Here is a 12634-nt window from a genome sequence, read left to right on the forward strand (position 1 = left end):
CCGCCCTGGGCCCCCCCCGCTCCGCTCCGCTGCAGGAAGCGGCCGCAAGGGCCCCGCCCGCGGGCGGCGCTCCGTCACGGCAGAGCGGGGCCGAGCCGGCGGCGGTACCACCTCTCTCCCGCCGCTTTGTGCTCTCCACGCCAGTTAAAGGCGGCCGCAGGGGCAGCGAGGCGTAACGCGGCGCGGGTACGGCCACAGCAGCGCTGCAGCCTCCGCCAGGTCTTACTTCAAGCTGGGGTAAACCCGCTCCGCCTCTAAGGGCCCTGCATCGGCGGCACCGACAGCGGGGCGGGACGAGCCCGAGCCCCGGCCCGAGGCACAGCCCGCCCGGCGCAGGACACCTGCAGAGCGCGGTTCCTCTGCCGAGCAGGCGGCGAGATGGGGCAAGGACGCTGCGATTAGCTCCTGCTGAGGACCAGAAAGGGACGGAACTGAAAACGCCTTTTAGTAACAGAAAGGTTGGTGTTTAAAATGTCTACAGGTAGGTTTAAAGCTCCCTTGAAACTGCTCTTCTGTACCAACCTTGAATAACTCCTTTGGTGTTAAAATATTCTGTAAGGGGGAAAGTGGTGTCTGCAAAGCTGTGTTTGGGCTACACCATAAAAATCCAACAGAAGTATGCCAGAATTCCCAGTTATGCAATTGCTAAAAGCATCAAATTCATTCCTTAACCTAAGAGATAACTTAATCCCAATGACAATACTTATGACTGATAATTCATAATACAGGACACTGGTTAGCATGGATTCAGCAAAGAAGTATTCTCTATCCGTCTAAGGAACAGCTTCAAACATGGGTATCTTTTTGCTTTCCTTTGAAAAGTTAGGTCTTGACACCAGTCAGGGTAGAAAGAGTACCACCCCTGTGCCATCCACACCGGCTCCTCACATCCCACCAGATTGCAAAGGTGGGCTCTGCAAGGCCATTTCCACATGCATCATAAGGGGTGCTGCCACAAAAATGCTCGCAAGCACAATTTACTCCACACGATTGACGTACAATGTCCATCATTATCACAATATATCAGGTCAGTAGCAGATTCTGGACATACTGTACATTCTGTAGGAGAGTAATCTCAAAAATGTTCTACAGCAAACTAAGTATTGTTGGATATTTAGCAATGATTGTCTTGTGCTTTCATACAGATTGTTGTAAGGTTATCAGCAAATCGTACACAACGTTCCAGGCTACAGTCAAGTTACACTGCCAGTTCACTCTGAACTTTATTTTTGCAATTAGCATCCCCCCCCCCAAAAAAAAACCAACCCACCCAGCTTCCCTATCTTAACTCTGAAAGAGAAGCTCTCTTTCTCTTAAAAACTTAAGACTACCGAAGTCTTTAAGTTAACATTGTCACAAGGTAAGGGTAATACTTTCCAAAGCAGACCAAAAAACCCCCAATCTTATTCAAGCTGTGTTGGGAAAAAAGGAAATCTCTTTACAAAATGAAAGTTCAGAAGGGGCAGAAAGTTAAAGTAACACTGAGATTAAATAGCACCTTTTGTCTGTTGATTCCTGTTGAATTTCTTATTATGGTTCAGTGTAAATAAGAAAAAGAAAAGACTGAACTTGGTCAGCAGAAGATTAGACCATAAAGGATCAATCAGCTAGACTTCAGCCGTTCCCATTTCCTCCCTCCCGCAAAATACAGGGTTTGGAAAAATAAGCAGTGTTTATTTACTAACAATGACATAAAATACATCTTAATATATTTTTATTTCTTTACAAATTAAAAGATGCATTGGAAAAACAAGTGAAGAAAATGAAAGGTTCATTTACGATTTCATTTCCACCCCCACACCCCCCAATATTAATACTAGAAATTAGTATTTGTGGAAGTCTGGGGTTGCTGTGCCTTATATTCCTGGGAAGTTCTTTTTCCCCTCTGGTTAAAAATCCTCTAGGTTTTTGGTTGGAGGCAGTATGTGGAGTAAAAAGTCGGCCACATTCATACAAAAACGCTGAAGGTTCTGTCAACTACATCTTGAAAGAGTTTCTCCATTACAATTTTCATACTCCCCTTTCTGTGTAGTGATGGGAGGGAAGACAAACTAGCAGCATTAGAAGAAAAATGGATTTATATACATGCTACAGGATATGGAACTAAAACCACAGCCAGATATTTTTCTGATCTTAACAAGGACTTTCCTCTGAAATACCAAGCCCAGATAATATGTTCTCTAATCCACCCACATTCTTCCACTTTTAGTGCTACTGGTAGCTTAAACTCCTGGGTATTGTAAGAACACTTTGTTAAGTGTTCAAGCTAAAATATACAAGCCCCCTTTCAAAAGTGAATAAACAAAGCCCTTAGAATTCTGAATTTGATTTACACTCACTCCCTCTTTGCAGGAGTCTCCTCATGCACCCTTGCAGAATGGAGCAGCAGAGTGGCCAAAGTGGATGGATTAATCTGTCTGAGGTATTTTAGTTTAACAAACAGGCTTATAAAAAGGTTTTGTGCAAGCTGATCAGTAGGTAGAATGGGGGAGGGTATAAACATCCAGTAATGAAACTCTTCACTATGGCCCAGATGTTTTCAATAACTGAAATCAGGTACTTGCAATACCTACTACAGTACAGTCTAAATCTTAGTTTTTTATCCCCTTCCTTTTATTCCAGGGTACAAAGCAGTCTCAAAGTTGCATCAGTATAAATCAAATTCCCACTGGTTTGCTATGATTCACAATAATATGGTTGAAAATGGCCATTTCCTTATCATCCAGTTCCTACACAGCCTCACATCACCTTGTTAAAAGTATTTTCTGCTTAAGGTTAAGAGGCTTTTGTTCCCACCACCATCTGGATAGACAGGTAAGCTCTGGAGGAGAGGCCATGGAACATGGATCGAGCAGGACATTGCAGAGCCATGCAATGATAAGGAGTCACCACACACGCCAACAGGAAGCACTGTCTCTACCCCTACGCTGTTCAGAAGCTGCTGTTGCTCACTGAACTATTACTTACGCCATTACAGATCTGCACAGCAACTTATAGTACAGGGAAGATTGTGGAAATAAATTTGCCCTGCTGCCTCCTGGCTTACTACTCATTTTCTTTTTTCATGGATTTCTGGTTCAGACAGCCACATGATACATCTGTGCTCTGCAATGTCATGTTTCACTCTTAAGAGGAGACACAAAATGTTTGGCTGCTCCAGCTCCCATCACCTGACCTGCCTCTTGTCCTCCCCACCCGCGCATCCTCTTCACACTTGGAGCATGCACACGCGCCCATACAAACACACAGCAACTACCAGAAGTTTTGAAGAGTTATCGCTTTTTCACCCAATGTTGAATCATGTACAGTGAACTGAAAAAAACTACATTCATTACGACAGGATTAGCGAGCATGGGGTGGGGGGGTGAACTCCTGCCAAGCACAGGAAACAATTTAGATGCAAGTAAAAGACCTGGTATCAAAGGCCTTTTTTTTTTAGCCCTCACCAGGAAAATTTTTCATCTCTCATACAGGTCTGGGAGAGGTTGAAAGGATTTCTGCTTATGCAATGTGTATTAAAAATTATGGAATTGTACAGATTTCTATGTTGTCCTTTTTGAGGGCGCTGGGCCTTCTGATCAGGTCATTAGTGGAGACTGAAATGTCACTGCTGAGTTCCAGCACCACTCCCTCCTCTAGCTCAGTAGCTGCCGAATCTCCTTGTGCATGTGACACAGGAAGTCCACATATGAAGCCCCCCCACTCAGGCTCTTGTCTTCCACTAGAAAGTGTTTGAACAGCATTTCCAGCTTATCTTCTTGCTTCACAATTATTAACTACAAAAAACAAAATAAGAACAAAACCAACAGTGAGTAGTTAGCAGAATTAATGTTCTTGGAAGAAAGAACAAAAAGCTAAATAGCTCAAAACTCCAAAGATAGGTAACCAGAAACACAGCATATATAGCTTATGTGCATTGACTTCTCTAACTAAGCTGGATTAAGTCTCAATCCTTTCTAAATAGAAGGAAAATACCACGTACGTGGTTTGTGCAGTAGTGTATTATAACAGGTCTGAAAAAAATTAGTTTTAGAACTATGATAAGCACAGAACTCCAAAACTAGTAACAAATTTTTTTTCAGATCCTTGAAAACTTTATGTTTGAATCACATTTATGAGATCAGGAAGATTAAGTTCAGCATTGCAGCATTACCAGGCATCACCTGCTCTGCTAGAAGGGAAGGGGATTTAAGGCTGTGAATGGGGGACAACATTTTTACCTTCATGTAGCGGGATCTCTGCACTTGAAGCATGTCAACAATAGATCGTACTTTCTTTGAAAAGGGGTTTTCCAAGACAGGCAGGGTACTCTGGAATGAAAGATATCCATTAGTCACACAAAGTAGAGCAACGTTAAACAAAACTCAGCAGTTCTGTCATATTACATAAGGGTAGAGATATCTCTACCTCTACTAATGTACAATCCCTTTGACCTCAACTAGTTAAAGGAGAATATAACATGGTATCAGAATTAAAGGTCAATTATTTGTTTTATTTACATATCAACTGTTCTCCACACTGTCAGTAGAGATGTGACTTGTCAAATAAAGCTGTGCAAAAGCATGCCTGACATGCCCAGACTAGGGACATTTCCACTAGTTTCATACACCTGTGCTTCTCTTGTTCCTAGTATGAAAAATTTAGCACTATATTCTAAACTTGCTTTCTCATTGTTTAAAGTTTTGGGTGACTATCACAGACACTAGCTCCCACACTGCCATCCAGCTCACCAAAGCGTTGCTAATCTGACTGAAGGATGATACTCCAAAGAGGTTCTGGATCAGGCCTTGCTGCACATTGACTCCCACCCACACAAAGATGTTCAGTCCATTTTCCAGCAGGTATATATCGCCCTTGGAGAGACGTTCCTCTGAGTTCCGGATTGCTGCTGGCAAGGAGTCACTGTCAACATCTGCTTTGGTCTGTTTTAGAGTGAAATAAAAAAAAAAAGTCAAGGTTATAAAACAAGAACATCTTATGAAGTCCTGAAAATTTCTGCCACTAAGACCCCAACGGCTTTTGCATTTCTAGGACTTGTAAGACTGCAATAACTGTGACTGAAGTATCATCTTCCTTAGCTTAGTCTTCTTACTGAACATGACCCAGAAGCAGGTCAGAGACTCTTGGTCAGCAAAAGAGAACATAAAGCTTCTGTCAAATTACTCTGTAGTTCCAATATTGCCTCCTGGAGTAGGAATGTAATTAGCTGTTAGTATTATTCCAGCAACTATGGTACTGAAAAGTCAGAATAGTATGTGGAGTTGCCCTGCAATGATGAAAATTACTACATAAAGTTACATGAAGCTTTAGAACTTTTAAAAGACTATGAAAGTGTCAAAAGTGTCTTCTCTGCTACTAGTCATATGCTCACAGCTCAGGAAAAAAATCCCCCAGCAAATTCAGAAGATGACCAGTAATGCATCTATCACTGAGTGGAATTAAGTGTCCCAACAGATAGCAGATCCCAAATCCTTCTCAAATCACTTTCCCTTGCTAAAACATAAATGCCAGTCCTTATGACGAGTCAAGACAACAGCAAGTCTCAAGTAGTAAGAACATCCTGAATTACTCACGAGGGGCAAAAGCCTGGGATAGAAGAAAACATTTGTTTCTGCCACATCCATGGATGTGACTAACTGACGAATGTAGGCACGATCATCCGTTGTGACCTCCGGACCAGGCTGAAGGACGTCGCTCTTCAACACACAATTCAAGTACACAGGAAGCAGCTTCATGCATTCAGGGAGGATGAGCTACAAGTCACAAGCAGACAGAAGCTGGTCAGCTGTCTTGCTGAATAAACTTATGTTTGACAAAACAAGTCTTGCATGAACCAATAAAGTGTGGTACAGCTGTGAGAAGTCAAAGCTGATAGTCTAATTATATCATCATACTTGCAAAAGTAACATAAAACTTTTCCCTGGAGCAGGCAGTGCTTCCCAGGCTCCAGACAGGTGTCCAACAAGCCATTCTCAACTACAGTTTTATTTGCAGTCTCTCTACTTCCTCGAGTCTTCTCTGCAAATTTCTGCTGAGCAGAGCAATTGACTTTTGAGTAGGTTAAGTACGAAGAAGTTCTCATCACCTTTTAATACCCAAGCCTGTGATTCAAGTGAAAGCATCGGAGTTTACCTGGCCAGCAGAAGAGGGACTAGCACAGTTCTTTCGATAGCAAGCTAGGATCTGGGCACACTGGTTGATCAGTGCATCTCGTACAGTCTTTACTGGACTACTCAGAACTCCTCGATATGCTGCACAGAAAGAGGAAATGGATGAATGGCTATCAAGTGATGGCTCATGAACAGTAAAAAACCCAACACTACTTCCACAAAGTAAAGCTAAACAACTATTGTTTACAAACTCTTTTTTCCCCCTTCCCCTTCAAACTTGTGGGAAATAAATGATACATTCCTACTGAAGATCTGAAAAAGCTCATTTACTCCGTTTTATTACACATTCTTCAACTGTCTATCTCCCATGTACTTTAAAGTACACTTAGTCATACCTGAAAGCATGGGGTACTATAAAAACTCCTTTTATGCCTGTCCATCTTTCTCTATTGCCATTAAAATGTAAGAAAAACAGCTCATTTTCAGGCTATCAAACATACACAACTCTAAATCTCTGCTGGATCCGTAGGCTTTTGCTGCAAACTAGAAAGGGTAAATAGGGTACAATGTATAAAAGTATGATATTTATCTCAGATCTATGAGCAAGGGCCACCATTTCCTATTCCCAGAGCAAAATTCTGGAACAGTTAAAGAACAAACTAAAACAGTACAAAAATAAATACAAGGATGAATTCAGACAGTTGTCAATACAAACCTCTATTAAAAAAAATTAGACAAGAATTTGTATGAAGGATAAGCCTATACCCTCGTATCTGTACCTCTCGTCCTAAACAACAATACCATCATCAGAGCTTTATGCTCTTTCCCATAAGTGACTGAAATATCAGGATTGCCACCTGACATTCGATGCAAAGAGAATAAACAGGAGTCACTGGATGACAACGGGCATTTTAATAGCAGTTAAAGGTTGCAATTATTGTTACCATATTCACCCTTACCATATTTAGCCAAGTAATTGATGAGCGTGTCTGTCTCACAGTTTCGATAGAGGTCAGCAAGCTGCGTGCAACAGTTTAAGGAGAGGTTGTGAATGCGGAGTCGTCGCTGTCCTGCGCAACTTGTATATAGCAGAGCACACTGTAGGAGACAAAAGTGTCAGAATATAGAAAAACGAGGTCCTGCTACAATAAGAAATGCAGGGTCTGAATATACTTCATTGAAAACTAGGACTCAGATGCCTAAATAAAGAAGATAATTCTGTAAAAGTCTTGCATAATAAGGTAAAAGCATATGCTAGGAATCAGGGTCAATGAAAGGTAACAAGCAGCGTTAGCAGTTTCTATTAAGGGAACTGGTCTTGGAAAATAGATTGAAGCAGTCTAGGTCACCCTGAAAACTAGTTAAGGGTACAGAAGGGGCAGGAAGAAAGAATGAATGAACAGTTCCTTGAAGGAATATCTAACAACTCGGTTCAGAGCAATCTCATCCTCTTCTGCAACGGGCACTCTCCCCACTTGAGATTTGGTTCCGCCTTGACACAGTGTTGTTGACAGTTCTAAATTGTCAACTCACTTCTTTCTCCTAGAAAGCTTCCCCCCCTCACCTGAAGGAGGGCACCACTGTCTTCACTCAGTTTGTCATCGTGCTTGAATTCCACTGTGATTGTTTTATTACAATCCAAACCTGCCATCTCTACATCAGTTGTGTTGCTCATGTAGAAAGCTCCAAAAAAGTCAGTGGCTCGGATGCCTAAAAAAGAAAAAAAACCCAACATGAACCATTTCCAACAGAATAACAAGACAGCCTTTGGAGTCCTGCAAATCCTAAATTACCTTGACAGACTTCAGCAGGGATCTTTGCTCAGTCTCAACAAAAGTCCTAGAATCTCAAAGCTTTGGCAGAGCTTTTTGCATAGCCTAGTCTCAAGATGTTTTAAATTAGGGAAAAATCTGTTACTTCCCATATGACATACTTGAAGTGGTCAATTTATTAAGACTCATTCATGCTAACACCCACCTGTGCTTGTGCGCACTCTCATTACAGCATCAAATCCCACTTCTTTCTGAACATCTCTTCTCAAGTCATTCAGGAACCTCTCCTGGTCTGTCTCCAGCTAGAACACAAGCAATAGTTCCAGTTTCATACTCCCATAAATCAGAGTTGCTCCATATATTATAAAGTAATTTAAAAACAGACACTACCTCCTGCAGTCTTACTCTAAAAATCAGCCATCATACAGTGCTCAGTACCCTGCTAATAAAATATTGTGCTAAAAGGTAACAAGCATCACTTTTCTTGTTGTTGTTTTTATTATTAATAGAGACATTTTGTATAAAGACATAAAGCTAACAAAATAATTTTGGTGAAAAATCTTTAAATTTAAGTAGCAATTTACTTCCAAAGAAGTACTTGTTCACTATGGTTCACGCTATGAAAAAGAACTCTTAACTAAACAATAGTTCTTATTTAGATCAAATACCAGTCTGAGTCAGCATCACTCTTACCTGGAAATATGCGTACTTATAAATGGAGCCTCCTGTCTGGTAAGTTACTACACCTAGTGTCGCCACATCCAAATACTGGTTTGGAAACAGGAACAGATCCACACAGCAGCCCTGGGCCACACAGTCCTTGGCCAAGTTGTTGTAAAAGCTTGTCTGTGGTTGAAACAAAGTCTAAGAAAGGAAGTCAGAAATGAGATCAGAAGTTTGCAGTAAGAAAAGGAAACAGATCCAGTTTACAATCCCAGTCACTACACTTTTATATTTTAAGTCTCTGTTCAGGGAGATTAGGATCATATTAATTCTTCCTGATGCTGCCTTTGAAGAACTGTTGAATATTATGAAAATTATTACACATCTTGCATTAATTGTAAGTTCAGCACACTTACTTTAACCCAACTATGGTATTTTATCCTGTATAAGAATACAGATCTATCTCTTCCTATTCTCATACCAGAGCTGTCCTTATGATGCCAAGTCTACACAGCTCTGCTTGAGAACAGAAGATAAAGGTGCAATGTTAAAAGACATTAGTTGGGATGGTTACATTATGTGCTACCCTTGTAATTTCTTTGCTGTTGCTTGAGTTACTTTATCCCATAAAGAGTATAATATAGACCTGTTATGTATGCATCACACAAGTCATTACCTTCTCCTTATCTGTGTTGATCAGTTTCTTATCATCCCTGTTCTTTAACTTCCCTGGAGCCTCTGCGATGGGCAGAGAGGTGTGGAAAATGAAGAGCTTGCCAGCACACTCAGCTGCCTGCAGGAAAGGGAGTGCAATAGAGCAGGTTAAAAACATTTATAAAAATTGTAAGGGAAACCATTATTCAAGAACAAGCATTCAAGCATCCGCATTACTTCACTTCTTCATGTCAGGAAGGCTCTCTATCAGACACACAGGCTCGGTGATCACTTGGTTACTTTAGTGGTATCCAACTCGGGGAGCACAGCTTACTGATCAGTTACAGAACAGCATGTTTCAGTTCTACTGGACCTGTGCTAGTTCCACGGCAGGGAGAAAAGGACTAGCTCCAAGGAGACAGTAAGCAGGACTCTGCTACAAAAGGTTTTGTGCTAAAGTGTTAGACTACTTTCTTCTCTGATTTGCAGCTACTGAGTTTGTGGAAAAGTGTCACAGAAATGGCAAAGGATTTTGTAATCTGAGCTTCAACAGATCATTAATTTTAAATCAATAACCTATGTCAACACTAGCCAATGTTTAGTAGGTTATTTTCTCTGACACATGCAGTATGTAAACAATCAATTAGTAATTTATATTACTTCTTGATTGGACAATTGCCGTGAAAACTGAGTTTAAGAGAGACTTCTAAGGACTTACATGACAGACAAATAAAGCTATAGGAACAGTTTTGGATGGAATCATTCAGACAATCAATTCAACCAGTACATACAAGTCTGAGTTAGATCGTGCACGTAATGATCCGGATGAAGTACTGGAATGGTAGAACTTTAGGAAAGGTTTACTTGGTTAACACATTGTTGCGGGCAACTTCAAGAGACTGCATTCTCTCCTTTTATTTAAGATTATACCAGTGCTTCAAGCACAGGATTAGAAAGACACCATGTTACAGAACTCCTCAATGAGACATGACAGACTTCAGCACTTGGTTTTAATGTTGGACGGTCTTTTTTTTTTTGTAGGTTCTATAAACTGTTCAAAGCAAAACCCAGCCAGGTAACAGAGTAAGCCACATTCTTGTACTTTGAGCAAAAATTATTAAAAAAAAAAAATCAGGTAGGGAACAGTTAGCTAGCTACACAGAACCAGAGGTACATGCACTTGAGGAATGAGCCAAGCACTCCCTACATATAGCACATCTACCCCAAGGGGACTTACGAAAAGCTTTAGAATTGTCTTAGTGTGTGTTAGCACAATATAAACATCAGAGTACTCAGACTGAAAACAATTTGCCATGACAATGCATTTACTAACCTTCAGCGCCTCCAGTCCTGCTTGAATCACAGGTGCAAAAACAGTTTCTGTTTCTCTTGTGTCTGCAAACATTTCTGGAATCTGATCCAGCAAACTAGCAAAGAACAAGAAAAAGGAGGAATTCAAGATTCCATTTAATTGGAAAAGCCACAGAATTGCAGTTGATGATCTGTGAGACTGAGGTGGTGTAAACAGAAGTCCCCAATGTGTCTATAAATTTGCATATTTTTTATAGTATTTGGAATCTCATTTATCTGTGAAATAAATGATGCTTTGTCATTCTTCATTGGCTTCTCTCATCCATATCCTCAGTGCTTGCTGTATAGCCTCAGCTGATGCTCTTTTAATATATTCTAATATATATTGATAAGTAAACTCTTAGGAAAGACTAGTGACATTTGGCCTCTGTTTGCCAAGCACCCTGTGTATTATTCAAAGATTAACAGGTTTAATCCACAGTTCTGTATTTATGCTTGTTAATGCACTACAAAACAAGCTAGAGATTTTCTTTAAAAGCATACAGTGCCAGGTCTAGTTCCCAAGATTTAGCTAGCTACAGACTATAGTTTAAATACAGTTCAATTACCATGTTAAATAGTTTGCCAAAACTTTGCTAATTTCTTTTTCTTTCCTTCTAGATTTTATCTTCTCTATCCCACTCATTCAATTTTCTCCACAGAACCAAAATTAGACACCACTGTTGTCTCAGTTTACAGTTATTTAAGGCAATTGCCTTAATGACAGGGATTCAGTATTCTTACAACTTTCACTCTGCATCATTCTATAGTTGTGTTTTGTTTTTTTCTCAGAAATGCTCTTCTGCAGTAAATCCCCTTATATATACCTTCTACCAAGCTGGACTACGAGCCAAATACAACCTTACTCCATGAATTTTCCCATCCTACTTTGCCAGCTTAATCTCAAGGAGTATTGGAACTTAATATACATGGAGTGACTTCTAGATTAATAACATGACAAATAAGCATGCAACACTTGAATCTACCAAACAATAAGTTTACTATACACATTGTGTATCAGTTTCTATTACCTGGCAATAACTGTCCTGGACTCATTCACATTCACCAGAAAACCATCAAGGAGCGGCACAAACATATCTGCCACATCTGAGACGACCATCATTTGTGGCTGTGCCAGTGAGCTCTTCACGTTATAGAAGTGTAACACTTTGTTGTAGGTGACAAAGCCTACTCGAATGGCTGATTCCTTCATGTTGCCTTCCCTGTAAGAGACATACTTGCCTTCACATCTAAGTAGACAGTGAAATCATGACACAGAATTCAACACAGTAAGGGATAAGGGAAAAATGAAAGGAAGGAAAATTTCTTTTCACCTAGAAAGGTATCCAGAAAGATGTTCTGCTTGGCCTTTTTTTCTGAAGAAAAGCTTGTTAGGATTATAATTTTTTAATTTCTAACTTTTTTTAAAGGGAAAAAGTGAGTCTACCTCATTTTGATTGGCTACTGTAGTACACAATATACCTACCTGGGCAGGTAATCTAGGAGTGACTTTAATTCTTCACATATTAGCCTCACTAAGCCACTTTTCACAGCATTGTAAGACACATCAATCATGAAAATGAAAGCAGGTGGACTGGGAAACTTGTTATTCTGTGGAAGAGAGGGAAGAAGTCACATTACAGCCATGTAATGCAGCCCACAACAGCTCTGTAACACGGACAGATAAATGCTCGTCAAAACTAACAGCTTTCATGTACTTTTCTACTCATGAGCAGTAGCTGTTTCTTCAGATGATTCTTCCTGCCCAACTAACAGACATGTAAGCGCACTGTGCTTGAAATGGACTGGTATTACGTGCCCTAGACTGATTTTGCCATTGCTCAGTGAACAACAGGCTAATTATAGCTAAATCATCCATTTACATGACTAGACCAGATAGGGAAAGTAGGCAGGGAAGTTTCCTGCCAGTTCTCATGACTTTGGAATCTGATCAGACTTGTTATAGGTGATTTCATCAATATGAAGCAAAAGATTTTCCTCTCTTCAGAACTGCAACTTTTCCCTTCTACTTAAATACCAGGTTTGCGTTGGGAAAGAAAAACTTGTTTCAGTCAACAGTTCTCT

At 40.4% G+C, this 12634-nt stretch overlaps 1 protein-coding gene across 5 annotated transcripts in view; it reads right to left on the reverse strand.

Annotated features, from left to right (window-relative positions):
- Nucleotides 1–1697: 1697 nt before the first annotated feature.
- Nucleotides 1698–12634, reverse strand: part of SEC24C (SEC24 homolog C, COPII coat complex component) — a 38611-nt gene continuing 27674 nt past the window's right edge. For all 5 annotated transcript variants that reach the window (XM_074830659.1, XM_074830658.1, XM_074830657.1 and 2 more), the window contains 13 exons: nucleotides 12036–12160; nucleotides 11581–11772; nucleotides 10533–10626; nucleotides 9222–9338; nucleotides 8576–8746; nucleotides 8088–8184; nucleotides 7675–7820; nucleotides 7070–7208; nucleotides 6133–6251; nucleotides 5574–5753; nucleotides 4731–4922; nucleotides 4221–4310; nucleotides 1698–3776 (listed from right to left, as the gene is read on the reverse strand). In XM_074830659.1, coding sequence (XP_074686760.1) covers nucleotides 3636–3776; nucleotides 4221–4310; nucleotides 4731–4922; nucleotides 5574–5753; nucleotides 6133–6251; nucleotides 7070–7208; nucleotides 7675–7820; nucleotides 8088–8184; nucleotides 8576–8746; nucleotides 9222–9338; nucleotides 10533–10626; nucleotides 11581–11772; nucleotides 12036–12160 — 1803 coding nt within the window. In that variant the 3' untranslated portion in view covers nucleotides 1698–3635. The remainder of the gene's footprint in view (nucleotides 3777–4220; nucleotides 4311–4730; nucleotides 4923–5573; nucleotides 5754–6132; nucleotides 6252–7069; nucleotides 7209–7674; nucleotides 7821–8087; nucleotides 8185–8575; nucleotides 8747–9221; nucleotides 9339–10532; nucleotides 10627–11580; nucleotides 11773–12035; nucleotides 12161–12634) is intronic.

Source organism: Strix aluco, chromosome 7 (genome assembly GCF_031877795.1).
Source record: "Strix aluco isolate bStrAlu1 chromosome 7, bStrAlu1.hap1, whole genome shotgun sequence".
In the NCBI taxonomy this organism is placed as follows: Eukaryota; Metazoa; Chordata; class Aves; order Strigiformes; family Strigidae; genus Strix; species Strix aluco.